Source organism: Vombatus ursinus, unplaced genomic scaffold (assembly GCF_900497805.2).
Source record: "Vombatus ursinus unplaced genomic scaffold, bare-nosed wombat genome assembly UNPS02011613.1, whole genome shotgun sequence".
NCBI lineage: Eukaryota > Metazoa > Chordata > Mammalia > Diprotodontia > Vombatidae > Vombatus > Vombatus ursinus.
Genome location: NW_020951391.1, coordinates 1,017,665 through 1,038,894, shown reverse-complemented (window position 1 = coordinate 1,038,894; position 21,230 = coordinate 1,017,665). Strand labels below are relative to the sequence as shown.

At 43.4% G+C, this 21,230-nt stretch overlaps 1 protein-coding gene across 1 annotated transcript; it reads left to right on the top strand.

Moving 5' to 3' along the window:
• The first annotated feature begins 6,563 nt into the window (after nucleotides 1–6,563).
• On the top strand, nucleotides 6,564–20,750 carry LOC114039135 (chymosin-like). The gene is made up of 9 exons (XM_027856790.1): nucleotides 6,564–6,639; nucleotides 8,261–8,423; nucleotides 9,887–10,004; nucleotides 10,454–10,572; nucleotides 13,755–13,954; nucleotides 15,796–15,909; nucleotides 18,103–18,247; nucleotides 19,167–19,265; nucleotides 20,527–20,750. Exons 1-9 carry the CDS (start codon nucleotides 6,584–6,586, stop codon nucleotides 20,662–20,664), a joined length of 1,152 nt encoding a protein of 383 aa, XP_027712591.1. The 5' UTR covers nucleotides 6,564–6,583; the 3' UTR covers nucleotides 20,665–20,750.
• The last annotated feature ends 480 nt before the right edge of the window (nucleotides 20,751–21,230 follow it).

The following is a 21,230-nucleotide window of genomic DNA, read 5'->3' as shown; positions in this document are numbered from 1 at the left end:
ACGACAGCCTTGGAATATACCCATTTAGGGAGTGTGATATGAATGATGATCCCTAAAAGAGACCAAAAAGTAGTCAGAGAGGTAGAAATAGAACCAGGAGAGGGTAGTGTCATGAGAACCTAGATGAGAGACATTATCTAGGAGGAGATAGTGCTGCATGTCCGATGTAGCAGAGAGGTCAATTAAAGATGAATAATGGGAAAAGGCCATTAGATTGGACATCTAAGACATCGCTGGAACTTCTGGGAGAGCAATTTCTATTTAATGATGAAGTCAGAACACAGATTGCAAAGGGTTTAGGAGTGAGCAAGAGGAGAGGAAGCAAAAGCAATGAGGATGGAAAGCATTTTAGAAACAATTGATAAAGAAACACACTGTTCTCATGGAAAAGATAAAGAGAAGCAGACCAAATGATAGTACAGTTGGATAGATTCATAACTGGTTTAAAGTTTGGTATCAAAGAGTAGCTATTAATGGTTCTATGTTACCTTGGAAGAAGGTCTCCAATGGAGTGCCCTGTGGACCTACTTGGCCCTGAGCTGTTTGACATTTTTATTTCTGACTTGGTTAAGCGCATAGGATGGGATGCTTACAAGATATGCAGATGGTAAGGGAGGTAGGGGATAGCCCGCACACCGTTTGACAGACACGAGATCTAAAAACATCTTGACAGGGCACAACACTGAGCTGAATCAAATAACAAATTCAGTAGGGATAAATGTCAAGTTTTATACTTGGGCTCACAAAGTCAATTTCACAAGTACAAGATGGAGGAGGCAGCCAGCCTGCTGATTAGATAACAGATGTTCTGGAAAATGATCTGTGGTTTTTAGTGAGTTTTTGTGTGTCAGTAGTCTGATGTGGCAGCCAAAAATAAATAAAAATAATGTAAATTTTAGTTGCCTTAAGATGAGCATAGCTCCGAGGAATGAATGTCTCTGTACTCCACCCTGGCTAGACCACACCTGGAGTATAATGCTCAGTTAGGGACACCACATTTCCAGAAGGGCATTTGTAAGTTGTAGTGTGTCTATTGGAAATAAAGGGAAGAAGGGTCTCAAGTCCCAGATGTATGAGAATTGCTTGAAAGAGCTGGAGATTGTTGACCTGGAGAAAAGAAGATTTGGGCAGTAACGTGATAGTTTTCTTTAAGTATTTGAAAGGTTATCACGTGAAGGAGGGGTTAAATTTGTTCAATTTGGCCCCAGAAGAATAGAACTAGGAGCGATGGCTGGAAATTGTAAAGAGGCAGATTTTACACTGCTTTTAGAAAAAACTTCCTAAAAGTTAGAGCTATACAACAGTAGCAAGGGCTGCCTTAGAAGTCAGAGCTTATCCCTAACTGGACACATCTCAAGATGGTATTACTGACTGTCACACCTAGCAAAGGCTATAGAATTGTATTGGTAAAACAAATACCAAAAATACAATTGAGTTAAATAATAATAATAGCTAGCATTCATATAGTGCTTTAAGATTTGCAAAGCACTTTATGAATATTATGTCATCTGATTTTCACAACAATCCTGGCAGGTAGGTATTATCTCCATTTTACAGAGGAGGAAACTGATAAAGACAGAGGTTAAGTGATCCCAGGATCACACAGATAGTAAGTGTCTGAGGTCAGATTTTAACTCAAGTCTTCCTGAGTCTAGGTTGAGGGCTATATCCACAGCTCCTCTTAACTGCCTCTAGGGTAAAAAGTATAGGTTCCCTCATTTACCCTTGGGGCAAATGCCCCATTATCCCAAGGTAGTTTCTCTCCCACTCTCTCTCCCTTTTCAATAGCTCAGTACTGCTAAAAAGCAAGACTTGTTATCCTTTCCCATGTCCTTGTTGGGGTCCAGACTCTCTGGAACAAAGCTAAAATTCTTATCTGAAGCTGGGGGTAGTAAATAAGTGTAAAGGAGACACCCAGTGTTTTTTACTTAAATATTTGAGGTTAACTGCTGATAGTGACTTTTTAAAGCTGGGGGATAAGTCTTCAAAGCTAGAAAAGGGGTCATTTGTTGGGAAGAAAGGAAAATGGGTGTAAAGGTTTTACAGAAAACCTATACTGCCATGTTCTTTCTTGCTCTTCAGAACTCTGCCCTTCTGGAGGTGACTCCTTCCCCAGCCCTGGGCCTCTCCCACTACTCTTCACTTCTTCCCTACAGAATATAGCCTCCTTCTCCTAGTGCTCTCTTTGCCTAATGAAAGGTGGACAAGGTAACTTTTCCATGCAGAAGACACAGTCAATTTCACTTCTAGTTCATTTCATTCCCTGCCAAGGTGCTAAAGTTGGGTGGGTGGGGCGTTCCCTTATGGGGCTCCTGTTCAAAGTGATGGAAGAACTTCTTACAGAATCCAGTTCATACACCATCAGCAAATCATCCTTATATAAATAACCAGTGATTAAATCTTATCAGCTTTTTAAAAAGTTTTTTGCAATTCCTGATCTTTTTTTTTTTTGGTGAATAATAAGCCTATTTGATGACCTCTGACAGTTTGGCTATTATAATGTTCCTGATTTCACAGAAAAACAAAGCACCACAAGGCTAAGTGATTTTTAGCTCTTGAGTTTGGAAGTCACTTTCTGGCAGGGAAGGAACCAAATTTGACTTCCAGAGTCAATCAACAAGAGGATGTTTGCATCTTGTACAAGTCAGGTCATTGCTGATGGACCACAAAGGAGAATGAATTTTCCCTTTCCACCCATTGGGGATTACTTTGGTTTTTAACCAGGACCAGAAGCTTGGGTCCAATTCAATAGAGACCCAGGGGTATAATCTGGCACTTACCATCTAGTTGAAGTAACTTAACTTTTTTCAATTTTCTCCTTTATTAAATAGAGATTACTGTGTAACACTTGCTGTACCTATTTCATGGGTTTCTTGACAAGGTCAAATGAGATAATGTAAATAAAGTGGCTTATAAACCTAAAAGTGCTTTGGAAACTTTATTAGAATGGGGACTGCTGTATACCCAAACCCCAGTTATTCTCCCTCTTTTGCTCATTTTTCTTTCCTTCACAACTCTTGCCTTTTATATTAGAGGACTTCAATAGCCAAATTAATGTTCCCTCAAGCTCCTTAACCTTGCAATTTCTTGGCCTTCTGAAATCCCATGATCTGCTCCATCACTCCATTTCAGCCACAGGTAGGAATGATCACACCCTGAGGCCCACCATTAGAAGCTCTGACATCGATCTGTCTGACCCTTACTTCTGCCTCATGGAATCACTCTTCCATCAAGTCTCAGCAAAAGTACCACCTTCTACATGAAGCTTTACTGGTCACCCCAATTGCTAGTACCTTCCCTCCCCAAATCACCTTATATTGAACTAATTTTCATTTATGTGCATCTGTTCTCTTTATATTTGTCTTTTCTTATTAGAACGTCAGCTTCTGGGTACAGATTGTTTCATGGATTGTATTTGTGTGTCCTTTGCCTGGCACATAGTAGGTGCTTAAATGCTTATTGATCTATTAATATAATTATAGAAATATTGGGCATTATTATTATTTGCTATGATTGTTTATGAAATCCCAGTGGTGAGCTTGGCTTGAGTGCAGAGGGAACACATGCAGTTGAGTGACATGATTTCTAACTGTATTCAACCACCGATTTGCTATGTGACTTTGGGAGAGTTATCTAATCTGTCTGTGCCTCAGTTTCTCCATCTGTGCATTAAGGATGATAGTTGCTTTATCTACTTTGCAAATGGGTTAGGATGATGAAATAATATTATGTTAGGAAAAGTACTATAAAAGATAGGGTCATATTAGGAAACACAAGTCATGGCTTCTTCAGAGGCAATTCCCTTAAAGAAAGAAACACCTATTTCAGCTTTTTATGGAGATTTATTATTCTTTGCTTTCTCCCTCCTTTCCCATCTCTTACCCCTCCCCCCCAGTCTATAGAGAATAAATGTAGATGGGTAAGGTGATGTGGTGGGGTAGGACCAGGAGAGGCAGAGGGAGTGTTGTGTACTTAGAAGGCCTGGTTCTTAGGCCTAACCCTACCACTAATCTGATGGGACAAATTACTTAACTTCTCTATACTGGAGCTTCCTAAAGAAACAATATGGTTTAATGAAAAGGGTGTTGGACTTGGAGTCAGAAGAAACCTGGGTTTAAATCCCATCTCTTATATTGATTAGTTGTGTGATCATGGGCAAGTCACTTAAGCACTTTAATGCTCAGTTTCATCATCTATAAAATGGGGATGATGATTCCTTGTATTTTACTTTACAGGGTTGTTGTGAGGAATAAATAAAGTACATAACTTGTTATGTGTTGTTATCTGGAGTCAGAGTGTGTATTCTTGCTCAACCATGTACTTACTTCCTATGTGACCTTAGGCAAGTCACTTCATGTCTTAATTTCCTTTTCTGTAAAATGTAGGGCTGGGATGATGCTTAAGGTTTTTTCCCAGCTCTAAATCTGAGATCTCATGACATCCCAGAAGGCCATTGGAATCAGAACTTGGATTTTTCTCAAGCAGTCAGTAAGCACTTTGCATTTTCTCAGTATAGTGGCCTTGCGGTGTCTAAGAATCAGAGGAGTCTGCCGGGCCTGATGTGAGCTGAGGGGTCAGATTCTAGAAAGGGGACTGTAGATCCTACAAGAGACAAGCAGGCCATGACACTGGGAGTCTGACCCATGTTTCTTCCTCATTTGGTCAATGAGTCAACAGCCATTCCACTCCAACACTAGTGGCCTTCGTGTGGATCCCTGTTGCCCTTGGAATCAAACATAAAAGCTTGGTCTCGTTCTCCAAGGTCTTCGTGAGCAAAATCCTCTGTTTTCATTCTCTTCTGCCCTGCCCCTCAGATTGTCAGTGGAGCCTGTGCCACCTCATCCCTCACCTCTATTCTTCTATTAGCCCTAAGCCTTTGCCCATAGACCTTTATTCTTTCCTGACTTGCCTGCCAGATCTCCATAATTTTCCTCTTTATCTTATACCACACCATTTACTCCAGGCTATCTTCCTCGATCAAGTCTACACCATTCTCTGACTTGCTATCACAATCCCTGACTTGCCTATCTCACCCCTCTCAACATATTTAAAATGACTGAACTGAGAGTATAGGTTTCTGTTCATTAAATCTGTCTGCCTTTCTTGTTTGGATGGCAGAATGATGAAGTGGCTTTGAGGTGAGAAGACTTCCCAAGTCTGCTCCCTTACTATCCATGTGCTTTCAGACAAGTCATCTTGTCCTGGTATAGCATGGTATTGGGGTAGGAACCTCAGCCCATAAGTTCAGATAGTGAGATTGAGAGCACATTGGGATTCCATGCTAACCCCTCATTCATGCCTGGATGCTCTGGACTCCTCCTCCTCCCCTGCGACACTGATATCCTGGAGAACCCTCTGCTCCAAGGCCTTCCTCCCTTGAGAAGTGACTCCTTCCTGGGACTGCCATTTTTGGAAGGAGTTGATGTTTCACCTCCCTCATGCCTGGACCCTCTTAGTATTCCTCCTCACTACTGCACGCTTTCTTCCTCAAACTCTCCTTCCAGATCCCCCTTTTATGTGTGGTTTTCTCTCATCCAGCTCTATGAGGGTAGGGGTTATCTTGCTTATATTTGTGTCCCTAGTGCTTAGCACAACACCTGGCTCATAGTAGAGTTTAATAAATGCTGTCTATCTATCTATCTCTCTACCTCTCTCTCTCTCTCTCTCTCTCTCTCTCTCTCTCTCTCTCTCTCTCTCCCCTTAAAGTTTGATTCTAATAACTGGGGACAATGATGACAAGCCATGGCAAATGTGACAGGTTTGAATGGTGCCATTCTAAACCCACCAGTTAGTCTCTTCAGAAGAAAAGAAAACATTGGGGGTGATGAGAAAGGATTTCAAGTGGACTTAGAGTCAGAGCCTGAGTGTGTGCGTGTGTGTGTGTGTGTGTGTGTGTGTGTATGTGTGTTCATGTCACCTATAAGCTCTCTGTGAACAGGGACAATGTTGGTCCTTTGCTATGCAGACTAAGCCCCCTTTGAGTCACTACTGCTAGGCTAAATGTTCTCATGTGGTTATGGGTAAATCCCTACTACCCTCCATGCTTGAGTTTCTACTTTAAACAGCAGACCAAATCCCAAGAAACATAACTATTAAGGCAAAGCTGGGAGATTCCTGAACAGAGAAAACTTTCCCTAAGGGCCATGGAGCGTGAGGTAGAGGAAAACTCAAGTTTCATTGCAATCATCTGATGTTTCAAATAACCCTTCTCTGATAGGTTACCTCAGGTGCGCTGGAGTGTGGAGAACTGTTTAGAACATGAAAGGCAAATAAGAGGGACCTAAGTTGACATTCCTCCCCACAAGTTGCCCAATTGTGTTTTCACTCTATCTTTGAAGTTCTGGGAACTGATGACTTTTCATTTTCCTTATCGCTCTGTGTGAGGATCAGGTGTGGGGCAGCCTTTGGAGGTGGGGGGGATCTTAATGGCTATTTGCAAAATTGCCTTTCATCTGGGGTGATCTCTGTGACCTCTTAGCTGGAGGTGGGTCCTTTCCCTTCTATAAAAACAGCTAATGGGCTTAGAGTAGAGAAGAAAGTAGTTAGCACTTCCCCAACTGCGGTGTTTGACCAAAGCGGTAAGATGAAATGCCTTCTGGTCCTCCTTGCCATCATCACCTTGTCTGAATGCACGGTCAGGTAAGTCTTGACGCCTCAGAGTATAATGGATCCCCTGGGGCTGGAGAGAAAACTCAGGCAGAACAGAAGAAGCAGCTCAGGGATGGGGGCTTGCCTGATGCCTCTCATTGACAGATGAGGAGTCTACGATAGGAAATTCTGCAGTTTTTTCTTTTAGTCTCAACACCCTAAATCTTAGTATAGTCTCTTAAAATGTATATTTCGGTGGACTGGTGAGACACAAAGAGGAATGAATTCTCTTTCTCACATGCCTTTTGTAAATAAATATCCAATATCCTTATCGGCATGCCCAGGTACCAGATCTGAAGCACAGTTAGATACTTGAAAAAGTACTTGAAAAAGCCTGGTCTTCCTTTGGGTGAGGGGGAAGCAGCGTCTCTGAAAAAGATCAGAAGGTCTTAGGCAATCCAAAGTTCTTTTGTTTTTCAACATTCTTGACACCACATCTCCTTTACATTGAATCCAGTGGCTCTTGAACTATTGGGCTACAGGCAGGGCTTTGAAGCAGTGGCTTTCATCAGAGGTAACTCCACAGATGTTTTAATCAAATCACCCAATCAGATAAAAGGAGGAGGCAATAACATTCTGGGGTGGTTTATAGAGTGCCTTCCAGATTCTGCTTTCATTCTGGTGTGAGTTGGTGTTCATGTTTGTCATTCCATTTCCCAAAAGGATCTTAGCAGAGCCTGGGTCAGCTAATGGAGCTGCCATCCCAATTCCAGATTAGTTCCTGAGTCAAATGGAAACCGGTAGTAGAGGAACCAGGGAATGAAAAAGCTGAGGCTAGGGAGAAAACAACCAGAGGATCAGTAAAGTGACGAAATCCAGGAAAAAGCCTTCTTCATGTCATGTGTCCAGAGAAAGCTCCAACATACTCATGGACAATTGCCAATTTCAAATTGGGCTGCTTCTCCCACCATATTGCATTTCTTTGGGCTCTTTTAGCTTCAGCTATGTTTGGGAGAAAGGGATTTCGAAACAATTCCCTGGCTTTCCATTTATGAAATCACGTGAAGGGCCAGAGAAGAGAACAGAGATGACAATTCTACATAAGTTCCTTTTGAAACATAAATCAAAGAGAAAGAACAAAGAGAAGTAACCAACATTTTATTTGTTTCTTTAAAATTACTATTGATCAGAAATACAGTTTTAATCTTTACAAAGGACTTTTACGTCTAGTACCTCATTTTATTCTCACAATGGCCAAAATGATAGGCAAAACATATCTTTAGATAACGTAGATAACGTAACTTGGAGTATAGTTCAACTGTCCCATTTTACCTGCGAGGTAGGTTTAAACAGGAAGGTTTAAACAGCTTGTCCCTAGCTGTGTGACCCTGGGCAAGTCACTTAACCCCATTGCCTCATCAAAAAAAGAAAAATAAAATAAAAAATAAAAACAAACTACTCTTAAACAGCTTGTCCACGGCCATATAGCTAGGAATAGCACAGCTGGGACTAGAATCTAGGTCTTCTGATTCTCTGTCCAGTGCTTTCCCCATTATACAACTCTATACTGACCCAGGGCCTGGAAGCTTCAGAATTTGGGTTTGGCTGACCTGCTTGGTGAAGGTTGGTCAATTCTAGCAGAGGCACTTGGTTAACTCTCCCTCAATCGCAGAAGGGTGCAGCTGTTCAAAGGGACGAAGCTGAGAACTGTGCTGAAGGAGCGTGGCTTGCTGGGAGACTTTCTGAAGAAGCACCACTATTCCCCTGGCTCCAAGTACCGGCACCATGCTCAAACTGCCAAGGTTGCAGATGAGCCCTTGACAAATTTCCTGGATGTGAGTTGCTTTGCTAATAGTAATAATACTACTCTCATTCTGCCTGTTCCTGGAATTCTATCAAAGATGCTTTTAGTGAATAAACAAGAACACTAGCCAGATTGGTACTTGCTCAGATCTGTTTTCCTTTGAACTTCATCAAAAATGATGAGATGATTGAGGTGATGATGGTAGTAATAGCAGCCATTTATATAACACTTTAAGATTTACAGAGTGTTTTACATACTTTATTTCTTTTGGTTTTCTGGATCTTTTTGCCTGGTAGCTAAGTGCTCTTGAACCTTACACTTGAGTTGTCTTGGCCTCTTCTCCTGGTCCCCTCTCATTCTCCTTTTCTCTACATCTCATGAAATTAAAGAATCCCTTTGGGTCATGGCATCGTCTGGGAAGGATTCCCAAATCTGCATATCCAGCAAAGTCTCTCTTCTGATTGCCAGTCACCCATTATTACTTGCCTGTTGGATGCCCTCATAGGCATCTCAAACTCAACATGCCCCAAACAGAGCTCCCTATCATACGTCCTCCTCCAAACTTCTCTAAGCAACTTAGCCTGGCATTGAAGGCCCTCCAAAATCTCACTCAATGATTTTCTAGATTTTTTTTCATACTATACCACCTCACAAACATTATATTCCAGCCATACTGGACAAGCTAGTCATTCTGTGAATTTAATATTCCATTTTCTGCCTCTGTTTACATGTATAGGCTATTCTTACCTAGAATCCATTCATTCCGTCCTCCTGTCCACATCTCAGACTCCCTGTTTTTCTTCTAGGCTCACTTCAGGTGCTGATTCCTCCTTGAGGCCTTCCTTGATGCTTCCAAAAAAAAGGAACTGTCAAAAAATCCCTTGAAAATCCTTTCTAGGAAGGGACACTTTTGGCAGACATAAACTGGAATTTTTTTTCCTGATTCTTAACCTCATTCCTTCCTGTTGTAGCAATGACCCATTTCTTCCTATTCTGCTCATAGCAGAGGTAGAGAACAGCTGATCCTCCTCCGTCCCATCTATCTAGAACATGGCCCTATCTTCCCCTTATTTCACTCACCACTGTGGAACCTTCCTCAGTGCTTCTGTCCCTATCCTCAGCCGGTTTCCCTAATGTTCTTGCTTTCCACCATCCGTCCTTCCATTTTTGTGTCTAGGTCAGCCCTTTCTAACCTTTAACTTTGGCACAGAGAGAGTTCTCTAGCAGGCAGGCTTAGGCGCAGATAACATGAGTTGTGTGAAAACTGCTATGCTTGGACCCTAGAGCATCACTAGGCCACCTAGGAGAGGCAGAACCCTGAGATACTCACAATGCCATTCTCTCTTTTCTCTTCATCTCTAATTCTCAGGTTCAAGTCAAGACAGAAAATTTGGCAGACATGAAATCCAAGCTAACCTCTCACTCCATCCCTTTCTCTGACTATATACCACCCTAGTGTCACCATCCCAACCTGTGATATTCTTGTGTCTATAGACTCAGTACTTTGGGAAGATTCACATTGGGACTCCACCCCAGGAGTTCACTGTGGTGTTCGATACTGGTTCTTCTAATCTTTGGGTCCCCTCAGTCTACTGCAACAGCGCTGCTTGCCGTAAGTAACCTAATTCACCTAGGGCTTAGGCTGACTATATGGGCCAGGAGTCTAGAGTGGAGACTGGGACTATCCCTAGACAAAACAGACATGGATGAATTTTATCTTCTTGAGAATCTCCAGTCTAGCTTATCTACGCTACTTGACTATGTTATTGGGAGGGTGTGTGTGGCTGGATTGGGGAACTGGATATTGAATGGAGTAGGAAAGAATGAGTTCCTTTACTTGATTCTCTGTGGACTAGTAGAGAGAGGAGAGGAAGAAAGAACTAATTTGTAGTAGCCAATAAGTTTTTAGTTCTTGTTTTCAAGGGTCAGTGAGATTAACACAGTGCCTGGCATTTAGCAGGTACTTAGCAAATGCTTGTGGGCTGACTGACTGATACAGTAATAGGAAGTAGAAAAGTTTTGCACAGCCTCCCCCTTGAACTCGAGGTTGTATTTTTTCAGAAAACCACCACAAATTCTCCCCCTCTAAGTCTTCCACCTTCCGAAGCACCGAGGAACTTTTGTCCATCCAGTATGGTACTGGCAGCATGGAAGGAGTCCTGGGCTATGACACTGTCATTGTGAGTATGGCCTGAACAGAGTATTTCCCATCCCTTTATGACAGGGCTGACCAAGCACCATCTTCCAGGAAGCATGGAGCACTTTTGTTTGGGGTCTGGTCCTGCCCACCCAGAAGGCTGGTGGAGGCGGGGAGTTGGATTCAGAGTGAGGCTTCCTTGACTGATTCTCCAAGTCTCTCTGCAGAACTGTAACCCACGCAGAGCTCTGTGGGGTGTTCCTTTCCCAATAAAACCTCCATTCTCACTGAGCTGCGCAGCATTTAGAGCTGCTCAGCATCACTGCCAGAGATTTCTCTGGGGCCCCATATCTATCTGCCCTAAATCCTTTCATCTCGTCCTTCCTTGTTATGGTTTTCCCACCTACTGTTCCTATTTCACTGAATCAGAATCACAGAATTTCATATTTGGAAGAGACCTCTGCAACCATCTGGTCTAAGTTCTGCCCCAAAAGAAATCTTTTTCTATAGCCTATCTGACAGGCCCCCCTCAGCCTTTGCCTAAATGCCTCTAGGGAGGTGGGAGAGGGTGAGAAGCCCCACAGGCCCACTTTGGGCGAGTTCTGATTAATCGTAAGTTTTGCTTAACTTGAACCTAAATTTGCTTCTTTGCAGCTTCCCTCAGGGAAATGGAAAAACAAGGGTGGGGAACCTGTGGTCTCAAGGCCATGTATGGCCTGCTCTAGTCCCTCTTTCCACTTGATAGCCTTTCAGATACTTGAGGACTGCTATCATGTGCTCCTTAAGCCTTTTCTTCTTCAGACTAAACATCTCCAGTTTCTTCAACCAATTCTCCTACGTCATGGACTGGAGGCCCTTCACCATCTTGGTTATCCTCTTCTGCATACAGTTCCCTTTTTGCCTACAGTCTTTTCTATTTCAATTTCCCATCTTTTCTGGGAAGTAAAACATTCTCGCATAAATGCAGTCCCAGGATTTCTTACTTGTGCCAAAAGTTCTTCTTCCAGACTCTTCTGTTGCTAGGCTTCTCATTGGGATTATTTCTAGTCATGTCACCTTTAGGGCAGATCTACTGTCATTGTAATCCAATACCCTGGCCTTCGGGGAGCTTGGGTTTTCACTAGTCAAATGGGGACATAATAGGTGAGTTCCATTTTCACCCTTTCTTGGCTGTTCTTTTCCTGTCTCCAGTCTGGTTTATGCATTTTCAGTCTTTGCAACTCCCTTATGATGCTATGAGTGCGAGCAAATAGAGTTGAGAGCAGACAGTCTTTTAGAATCAAAGAGGGAGATGGGAAAACCCTTTTTTTTCTCAGGCAGATAGATGTCTCAAGCTTTCCAGGAGAGGAAGCAGTCCTTTTCTTTTTGTCCTCCTGGAATGGGTTATCCAAGAGCAGAACTAGGAGCATGGCTAGAAATTTTAGAGAAGCAGATTTTACCTCGATGAATGGAAACATTTCTTGGGGGTTTTTTTTGTTTGTTTTTGGTAAGGCAGTTGGGGTTAGGTGACTTGCCCGGAGTCACACAGCTAGTGAGTGTTATGTGTCTGAGGTCGGATTTGAACTCAGGTCCTCTTGACTCCAGGGCTGGTGCTCCATCCACTGCCCCATCTAGCTGCCCTTTTTTTTTTTGTTTTTTTTTTAAACATTTCTTAACGACTACAACTATCCCAATGCAGAGCTGGCTGCAGAAGGAGGTTGCAGCTTACTTCGTTTTAGAGATTTTCAAGTGAAGGCTGGGTGATCACCCACTAACATTGGTGATGACATTTTTTTTTTTGCTTTTTGGTGAGGCGATCGGGGTTAAGTGACTTGCCCAGGGTCACACAGCTAGTGAGTGTTATGTGCCTGAGGCCAGATTTGAACTCAGGTCCTCCTGACTCCAAGGCCAGAGCTCTGTCCCCTGCACCACCTAGCTGCCCCTGGTGATGGCATTTTGACCAAACATGGGTTGGAGTAGAAAGCCTTTGGGATTCTACCCAGCAAAGGAGCCTTTCTTCAGACACCCAAGCTAATATGTCACCTTGAACTCAAAGAGTTCCTTCTTGTGTCCGGCTGAATGGCTATCTGCCCACATCCAGTTTAATTTGAACCCCACAAAAACTCCTCATTTTTTGACATTACCAGCCTGATCTTTTGGCTTTGACTGGGTGGAGATATTCATACACCTGACCTCATGGGAATCCCATGTAGGCAGAGCATAAGCAAAGGGAGTCCAGGGTGAGTGACCAGGAAGCTGAGACCTAGAGCTAGTTTCTGAAGCATCCAGGGCCATGCCGGTCTGCATAGCATCCGCTCCTAAATGACTTTGAAATGCTAATTTCCTCTTTCCGAGTGTCCTACTTCCTTTGCAGTCTGGAGCAATTTGCCTTTTTTCTTTGCTATTTTAGGTGCAGGATAAAAAAACAACCCTGTGCCTGTTGTCATATTCAATTACAGCAGCTGCAGCTCCTCCTTTATCACGCATCCACCCACCTGGGAAGGCTGGGGAGAGACACCCTAGGTGTTGTGTCTCCTCCTCGAAAGTCTCATTTGGCCAGAGGAAGCTGAGACTGGCAGGGATGAAGGAGGGTGGAGGAGGGAGGAAGGAGGAGGGGGAGGGGGAACACCAGCTTGGGTTAGCAACATGATCCAGCCCTGTCAGGTGGTACCAATTCCAGGACAACATTGCCCTTCCCTGCCTCCTTCATCCCTTCCTCCGGCTAGGCACCTCTCTCTCTCTCTCTCTCTCTCTCTCTCTCTCTCTCTCTCTCTCTCTTTTTCCTAAGAACACCAGGACTTGCCTTCAGCAAACAACACTTGTTGTCCTCCTTCTCCTCTCCTCCACTCTCATTTTACCCTTTCCCTGTTCTCCAAGTCTATCAAGTTCCTTCAAAAAGTCAACACAGAAGGCATTAGAAAGGAGAATTTTCCTTAAACGGGCCCACTGCTGGCTCATGAGTCTATTTGGCCCCTATCTGGGCAAGTCTCCAGGATTCTAGGTAATTAGTTAGAGTTCAGGAACATCAGGCCACTGTTCCACTCTCTTCACTGCTGTGAAAGTGCCCACGTGTTCTATTGGCCTCCACAGTGGTCCTAGGAAAGTTAAAAATTTTGATACAAGCTCAGCTCCCTCTGCCCTCACTGGGGCTAACTGCAGGCCAGGGACCTCTCCCAGGGTGATGGTTTGCAGTTGCTAACTGGATGTGGGACAGACACAGAGTGATTGACTTCTATCCCCATCTAGGTCTCCGATGTTGTAGACCATGACCAGATCTTTGGCCTGAGCATCCAAGAGCCTGGTGACATCTTTACCTATTCTGAATTTGATGGGATCCTAGGACTGGGTTACCCCTCCCTGTCTGTGGATGAGGCCACCCCTGTATTTGACAACATGATGAAAAAGCACTTGGTTGCCCATGACCTCTTCTCTGTTTATCTGAGCAGGTAAGTAAGTGACACTTTCAGATGGGGTTAGATGTAGTTGATTTGCTGTGAATCCTTAACCAGGATTTTAGGGGGTCCCTCTTCATTGTCATTTTTGGCCCCCTTCTTCCATTCCCTTTGAGAACACCTAGCAATCTGGGGACAGTTGCCATATAGTTATAAGACCATACATGAAAAGTACAAACCATTGTGGAAGAAATATGTCAGACTTTTGATATTCAGTGATCAATTTTCATTTCTAGAAGTCAAAAATGTTTCCACCACCCTCACCCCGGTGTCCTTAACACTGTACTTATAAAATATATACATCTAAATAGCCATACATCTAAAATATAAGTGCCATACTTATAAAAAGGTATTCATTAAACATTTGTTGTTGGCGATGAAAATACTGTTCATGATGAAGAAAATTAACAGGGTATAGGGATAGACCAGGACCCGCTATTCCAACAAGAATGTCAGGAACAAGGTTACAGATAAAAGAGAATAGTGGGAGGAACTGGAAAAATACAACATCAAAGGAACTTGGGAATTTTTGAGCATTCCCTAAAAAATGCAGCCCTTAGAGTTAGATTCCCTTCTTCCCTGTATACTGGGAAGTCTCCCATACACACAAAATTAAACTTCAGGAATGTATAATATGCAACAGTATAATTGGAATTCATGTGGTAGCCAGGGTGCAGAGAAAGAAAAGCAGAAACAGAAATGATTTGATGTAGGTTGGAAGAGCCACAGTGGGCAGCCAAAAAGAAATACATTCTCGACCAAAAAGACCCAAGATAAGGGAACAAGCCTCCCCACTGGAGGGATTTTTTCCTGGAAAAGGGCATAGGGAAGAGAGCCTTGCTGGAGGGGTGTGATTGACTGCAGGGGTGTGCTGGAACCAGCTCTGATTAACTTCAGAGAGTTGGTTGTAAAATGTTCAGTGTGGGCATTTACACGTTGGAAATCAGCAAATGCTACAAATCAGAGCTCGACCGATTGTTTTGTTGATTGTTCAGACTTGCGAACGTGTTGGGAAAATGTTAAAAATGCAGATAAAATTTAAAAGTGTGTGCCTTTTTTTCTCCTTTTACAGACTGGGTTTTTAGATATTTATGAGCACACTCCTGGGTGTGAGATAGATTCCAGGAGAATTTAGAGCTTCCATATTGGTATTCAAGGGCATATTGGAGGGTACAGCTTTAATCTGAAACTGAGATATCATGCCTGGAGCCCAGCGAATAGAACTGGGTGTCCCCAAGGGTTGGGGATGAAGAATGAGGCAGGTAGCCTGAGGAAAGCAACTTCAAATCTTAAATGTTACGTGCAATTAATCTCTCTGTGTGGGTCAGGAGGACGTGTGTGCCAATAAACTACCCACACATACGTACTTGTACTCTTCCGTGTCCTTACACTCTAGTAAAATAGCTTTGGATGACAAAGACGAAGGCCAACCACTGAGGAAGGGTACTAGAAGTATTAATGGCTGACAGTCTCCACAGTCACAGCATCATAGATTTAGAGCTGCACGGAAACCTTAGAGATCATCAGATCCAATTCCCTCATTGCATAGGTGAGGACACAGAGGCTAGAACTGCAGTGACTTGCCCGGGGTTCCACAGTTAGTGTCTGAAGCAGGATTTGAAAACACACCTTCCTGACTTCAAGCGCTCTCTGCATTGCACCACGTGGCTTCTCAGAGGAACAGAAACCCCATTTCCTTGAGTGACGGCCGCAGAATGGGAGGCTGGAGAACTGGCGTGGTATGATCATAGGCCGCCAGAAGCTGGGGTCCTACAGATGTATTTTTCTTTGAGCTAAGGAGCTGCTCAGATCAGTGAGATCTTCTGTCATTTCAGGGATAACCAGAAGAGCATGCTCATCCTTGGGGCCATAGACCCATCCTACTACACCGGCTCCCTCCACTGGGTCCCTGTCACTGAGCAGGGCTACTGGCAGTTCTCTGTGGACAGGTAAGGGAGAGATCTGAGGCTCCCACTCAGAGACGAGGCTCAAAATAAAGCCGGGATCTTGTGATGCAAGGCCCCATCGAATCAATCAACAAATATCCTGTGCTAAGGAAACAAGGACTTCCTACCCTCGAGGGGTTCACATTCTATCAGGAGACATGTACATAAGGATATACAGAATAGATAGAAAATGATTACAAGGTAGGCTAGGCAGGGAGAACACTAGCAGAGAAACTCTGTGAAAGGTGATGTTCAAGCTGAGTCTTGAAACAAATGAGGGTTCTAAGGTAAAGGTGAGAAAAGAGTACACGGGGACCAGGCAGTGCAAAAGCAGAGGGCCGTATGTGAGGAGCAGCAAGAAAGCTGGGCCGTAGTGTGTAGAAGGAAGCTCAAAGTCCTAGGATGTTGAAGTTTATAGGAACATGTACTGGACAAGAAAGCCAGGGGATCTGATTCCAGCCCTGCGCTAACCAGTTGTGTGATCTCAGTTCCATCATCTGTAAAATGGGACTGATAGTTAGCCGTAGACAGTTGTTGTGACATTCAAGTGAAATCATATATGTGAAAACCCTTTACATGGCAAAGTCCCATAAAAATATTGTATATTGTATAATTATTATACAATAATTATACAATTATATTGTATAATAGCTATCATACCAAAAGAGAGCCATTATTATAGGCCTTTCCTATTAGCATTAAATTACATTTAATTGGTTGTGAGGATAAAATGAGATAATGTTTGTAAAGTGCCTTGCCAACCTTAAAGTGCTGTAAAATTGTTAGCTCTTATTATTAGGGGTTTTTTTTTCAAGGCAACATTATATTTGAATAAGATATTTTTATTTTTATTGTGATTTTACCTATTATTCATTGCCAACAGCAAAAAAGAACCCCCTTTCCCCAATTTTTAAGTTTGGTTGCAATTGTAAGACACCACTAGTTACATAAAATTCCCCCTGCCCCTACTTTCTTCATTCATTTGTTTCATAACTTTGCCCAGAGCAGTGACTTTTCTCTATGTTATTCTTCGTAACTATAACTCCTCACATTACCATACATTATGGAAAGTGATCCTCCCAACAATTCTGTGAAATAGATAGGGCAGGAATTGTCATTCTCATTTTACAGATGAAGAAACTGAGGCTTGCAGAGGTGAAGGGACTTGTCCAATCTGGTACTCTTTGATCCCATAGAACTCTTCTGTCTCAAAGTACAGTCTTTATGGCCCATCTGCAGAGAGGACATTGGTATATATACATTCATCAATGTGAATTAAAAGTAATTTGAGAGTTTTTCAAACACTTCAAGATATCACCAAATTAGAATTCGATAATTTCTGGTCCAGAGTAGCATATGCTTTGCTTCCATCTGTATTTTACTAATGCATCATGATTATAGGTAACTTTGCATTTAAGAGCTTCGTGGTTTTTTCATCTTTTGATAAATATTTATGAGTGCCTGTGATGTGCTCAACACTGTACAAGTTATTACAGAAAATACAAAAAGTTGGTAGATGTGATCTTTGTCTTTAAGGAGTTTATAAGGAACAAGACCCACAGGTCAGACAAAACCTATAGCTAAAAAAAAGAAACCCCTAATAATAAGAGCTAACAATTTTACAGCACTTTAAGGTTGGCAAGGCACTTTACGAACGTTATCTCATTTTATCCTCACAACCACACTAAGAGGCAGGTGCTATTATTATTTCCACTTTACAAATGGGAAAACTGAGTCAGACAGAGGTTAAGTGAGTTGCCTAGGATCTCATAGATGGTAAGTGTCCAAGGTAGGATTTGAACTGAGGTCTTCTGAGTCTTGTGTTCTATCCACTGCACCACCTAGCTGCAGCTATAAAGGCTAGTATAGGATAATACATAATCCAGTGTTAAGAGTATGTGGTATCTATACCTCCTGCTTCCAAAGGAGTTGTGGTGGTGACTGCAGGTTCATCTTTGAGACTGGCCCATAGACCGTAATCAACCTGCTGGAGGCCAGCCCCAACTTGAAATGTGTTGCTATCCCAAGGAAGGAAAGTCTGTAAAGGAAGTTGGCTTTCTTTCCTTGGTTTCTTCTCTGAGGTCTCAGCTCTACATTTGGGCACTGTTTTAAAAACCAACAAATACTCTTTGATCTTGATAGAAGAAGCAGATAAGATTCAAAGTTGAACTGAGCAACTTGTCTGACTTCTCCTAGAATCACTGTCAACGGCCAGGCGGTGGCTTGTGCTGATGGTTGTCAGGCCATCTTGGACACTGGCACCTCTATGTTGGTGGGTCCGAGTTCTGACATCCTCAACATCCAGAATGTCATCGGAGCCACTGAGGATCAATATGGATTGGTGAGTTTCTCAGCTCAGCCTTCAGAGATTCTTCTGATATCTCCACTAGCTCCTTACTGTCTGGAGAAGAGTCACTTCTCAATTATCTACACTCCCCAAAGAAATTTAGTCAGTGTAGGAAACAAGAAGAATAGAAGAGGGGATTTATTGGTAGTAATAGTATCCATCTTCTGGGCTCCGAAGTCAGTCAGTCAGTCAGTCAAAGAGCATTTATTAAGCACTGTCTGTGCTAAGCACTAGGGATACAAAGAAAGGCAAAAATGTCCCTCCCCTCACAAGCTCACCATCTAATGGGGGAGAAAACAGGCAAAAACTGTGTATATACAAGATATATACAGGCTAAGTGGAAGTTATCTCAGCATTATCCTCTGTTCTGTAATAGAAATTTAAATGCTTAGACCCCAAGCAAACTTGTGCCAAGACCCTATCTTCCTCCTTCCATCCCACAGGCCATGCTTTCTCAAGTCCCACCCCCCCTCCTCCAGCCCTCAAGCCTTATGGGGAATTTGTCGGCATTAAAAATACCCAAGATTCTGTGTCCCCCAATCAGGAAAGCACTTCCAAGATCCCTCCCACAAGTCCACCGCTTGCTCTAGCTGCTGTCATGATCGGCTTCCAAAGGCCAAAGTAAAGCCTTTGTCCTGAGCTAGCATTTCTAGCTGGGTTTGCCCCTTAGATTGTGTCTCTTGTCTAGAAGTTGGGCCATTGCCTGGGAGTGGCAGAACGATCTTTATGATTCTAACAGGTCACAGCCTCACCTCCAGACCAGTGGGAAACCCTTCACAGGCTTTCTTGGCCCCAGATGTTTTTCCAGGCTTTCCTTCCCACCCCAGACTCCCCTTTTCTTCTGCTCTGGTGGGAGGGCTGCACGTCTTACCTCTGTCCCTGAAAATCCTTCTGGGCTTTTTTTTTTTTTCAGTTTGACATCAATTGCAGCAGCCTGAGCTCCATGCCTACAGTTGAGATTCATATCAATGGCAGGAAGTTCCCTCTCCCTCCCTTAGCCTACACCAGTCAGGTAGGAACCTTGTGGGGAGAAATTTCTTGGGGAAGGGTTGGAACTCTGGGAGATTGGTCACAAGGAGGTGGCTTAGACACATGCTGTTCAAGCGGGATTTGTTGAGCCACCTGAATGGATACGATGTTTCTTGCCTTTGTGGTATGGAATAGCAGAACCTGCATTGGATTTGGAAATCTGAAGTCTGGGGTCTAGTCCTGACTCTGCTACTTCCTGGTTGTGTGGTTTGGACGAGTCATTTATGCCCCCTGAGCTTTAGCTACCTCATCTGTAAAATGGGATGATAGTGACACTCTCTACTTGATGGTTTTGTCGTGGGGAAACTGCTTTGTAAACCTTAGAGCATTGTAGAAAGGTGAATTGTCATATCACTACTCTAAAAGCAGCCCAGGCTTGGCAACCACGTGGAAGGATTTAGGAAGCCTTAGGTCTTGTTCTTGAGGCGGCCACTTGGAGAGGCAGGATTTGAACTCAAAATCTAAACTTCCGCCCATTGCTTAGCTTTTCCCTCTGGCCCCTTCCACTTTTGCCTAGATTTCCCTTTGAAAATGTGTGGTAGGCTCTGATCCCATTCCCTCATTGTGCCATCAGACTCAAGGCAAAATGTTATATTTAACACTGGCACGACCCAGTAGCCAACATACTTGGACCTGCCAGGCTCTCCTCCACTGGTCAACTGGTCAAGCTAGCCTGGATCAGAGCTAAGAATGAGCAGACCAGACAAGAGAGGGTTGAGTAGGACCAGACAGACGATTCATATGACCTTCTATTTGGATAGCCCTCCAGAGTTTACAAACAGCTCTCACCTAGAGTATGTCATTTTATCTTTACAAAAATTCTCTAAGGTTGCTGTTAGTATTCCCATTTTAAAGACAAGAAAATGGAGAATCAGAGGAAGTGACTTACACAAAGTTGCACACGTAGTGGCAAATCCAGGCCTTACAACCACCCCAGGCATAAGGCCTTCCATTTTTACGCCATGACATCACTAATGATATTAAATGATTTAATAAGTCAGTTATCTGGGAGCCTGGATGCCTGGTACTAGTCCAAGCTCTGCTTTCATCAATGTTACTGTTTCTGGGTTTCATCTTAAAGAGGAGGGTAATGCCCTACTTGGCTCAGAGTTATCACTGTGGTGATGGATATGAAGGATTAGGGTGGTAGGGGAAGAATGTCTCATGACTGTGCAAGGCCTTACTTATTGTTGGAATGAGGCAGGGACCACCTCCACCGAGTGCTCTGTTTTGGTCTTCCCTAGGAGGAAGGACAGTGTACCAGTGGCTTCCAGAGTGATGGCAGTTCCCTGCTGTGGATCCTGGGAGATGTCTTCATCCGACAATATTACAGCGTCTTTGACAGGGCCAACAACCGTGTGGGGTTGGCCACCGCGGTCTGATGGAGACATTGAATTCAGCCAGCCTCACTCAACTTTACCCCGTTGATTAGACCGTATCTCAGAGAGAAAACTTGGTGCCCCCAGAGAAAGTCCTTAATAAAGTAACCCTTATGCAGCAGAACCTCACTTTCTGACCTTTTCTGTGGCCTCTATAACCTGCACATTTTCAAGGGTGGGCAGTAGAAGATCATGGGTGTGTCTAGCTCAGCCGCTGGGCTGCTTTGGTCCTTTGCAGGGGGACAGGAGAAGACCGAGGGGCCTAGTTGGTGGGTGACAACCTTCATTTAGAAAAGGATCAGTGTCAAAGCCAGGTTCCTTTGCCTTGTTGCTTCAGCACAATTTCTTCTCATCCTCAGATTTTCCCGTTGCCAGAGATGCGCCATGGAATTTGTGGCACCGGTTGAGGCTGGGAGTGTCATGGGATCAGAGGAACAGGACTAGAGAAAATGAAGTTAGATGATTAAGAAAAGGGCCAGAAAGATGGGATTTTTCAGTGAGATTACTTAAAATGAGTATGTGCCTCCAAGGTTCAGACCTGGAGGAGAAACTTTATGAAGAACACAGTC

Excerpts from the sequence above, each read along its gene's own strand:
- LOC114039135 (XM_027856790.1), top strand. The coding sequence starts at position 6,584 with ATGAAATGCCTTCTGGTCCTCCTTGCCATCATCACCTTGTCTGAATGC. Across the intron at positions 13,955-15,795 it reads TTCTCTGTTTATCTGAGCAG|GGATAACCAGAAGAGCATGC; the intron begins GTAAGTAAGTGA and ends CTGTCATTTCAG. Across the intron at positions 15,910-18,102 it reads TGGCAGTTCTCTGTGGACAG|AATCACTGTCAACGGCCAGG; the intron begins GTAAGGGAGAGA and ends GACTTCTCCTAG.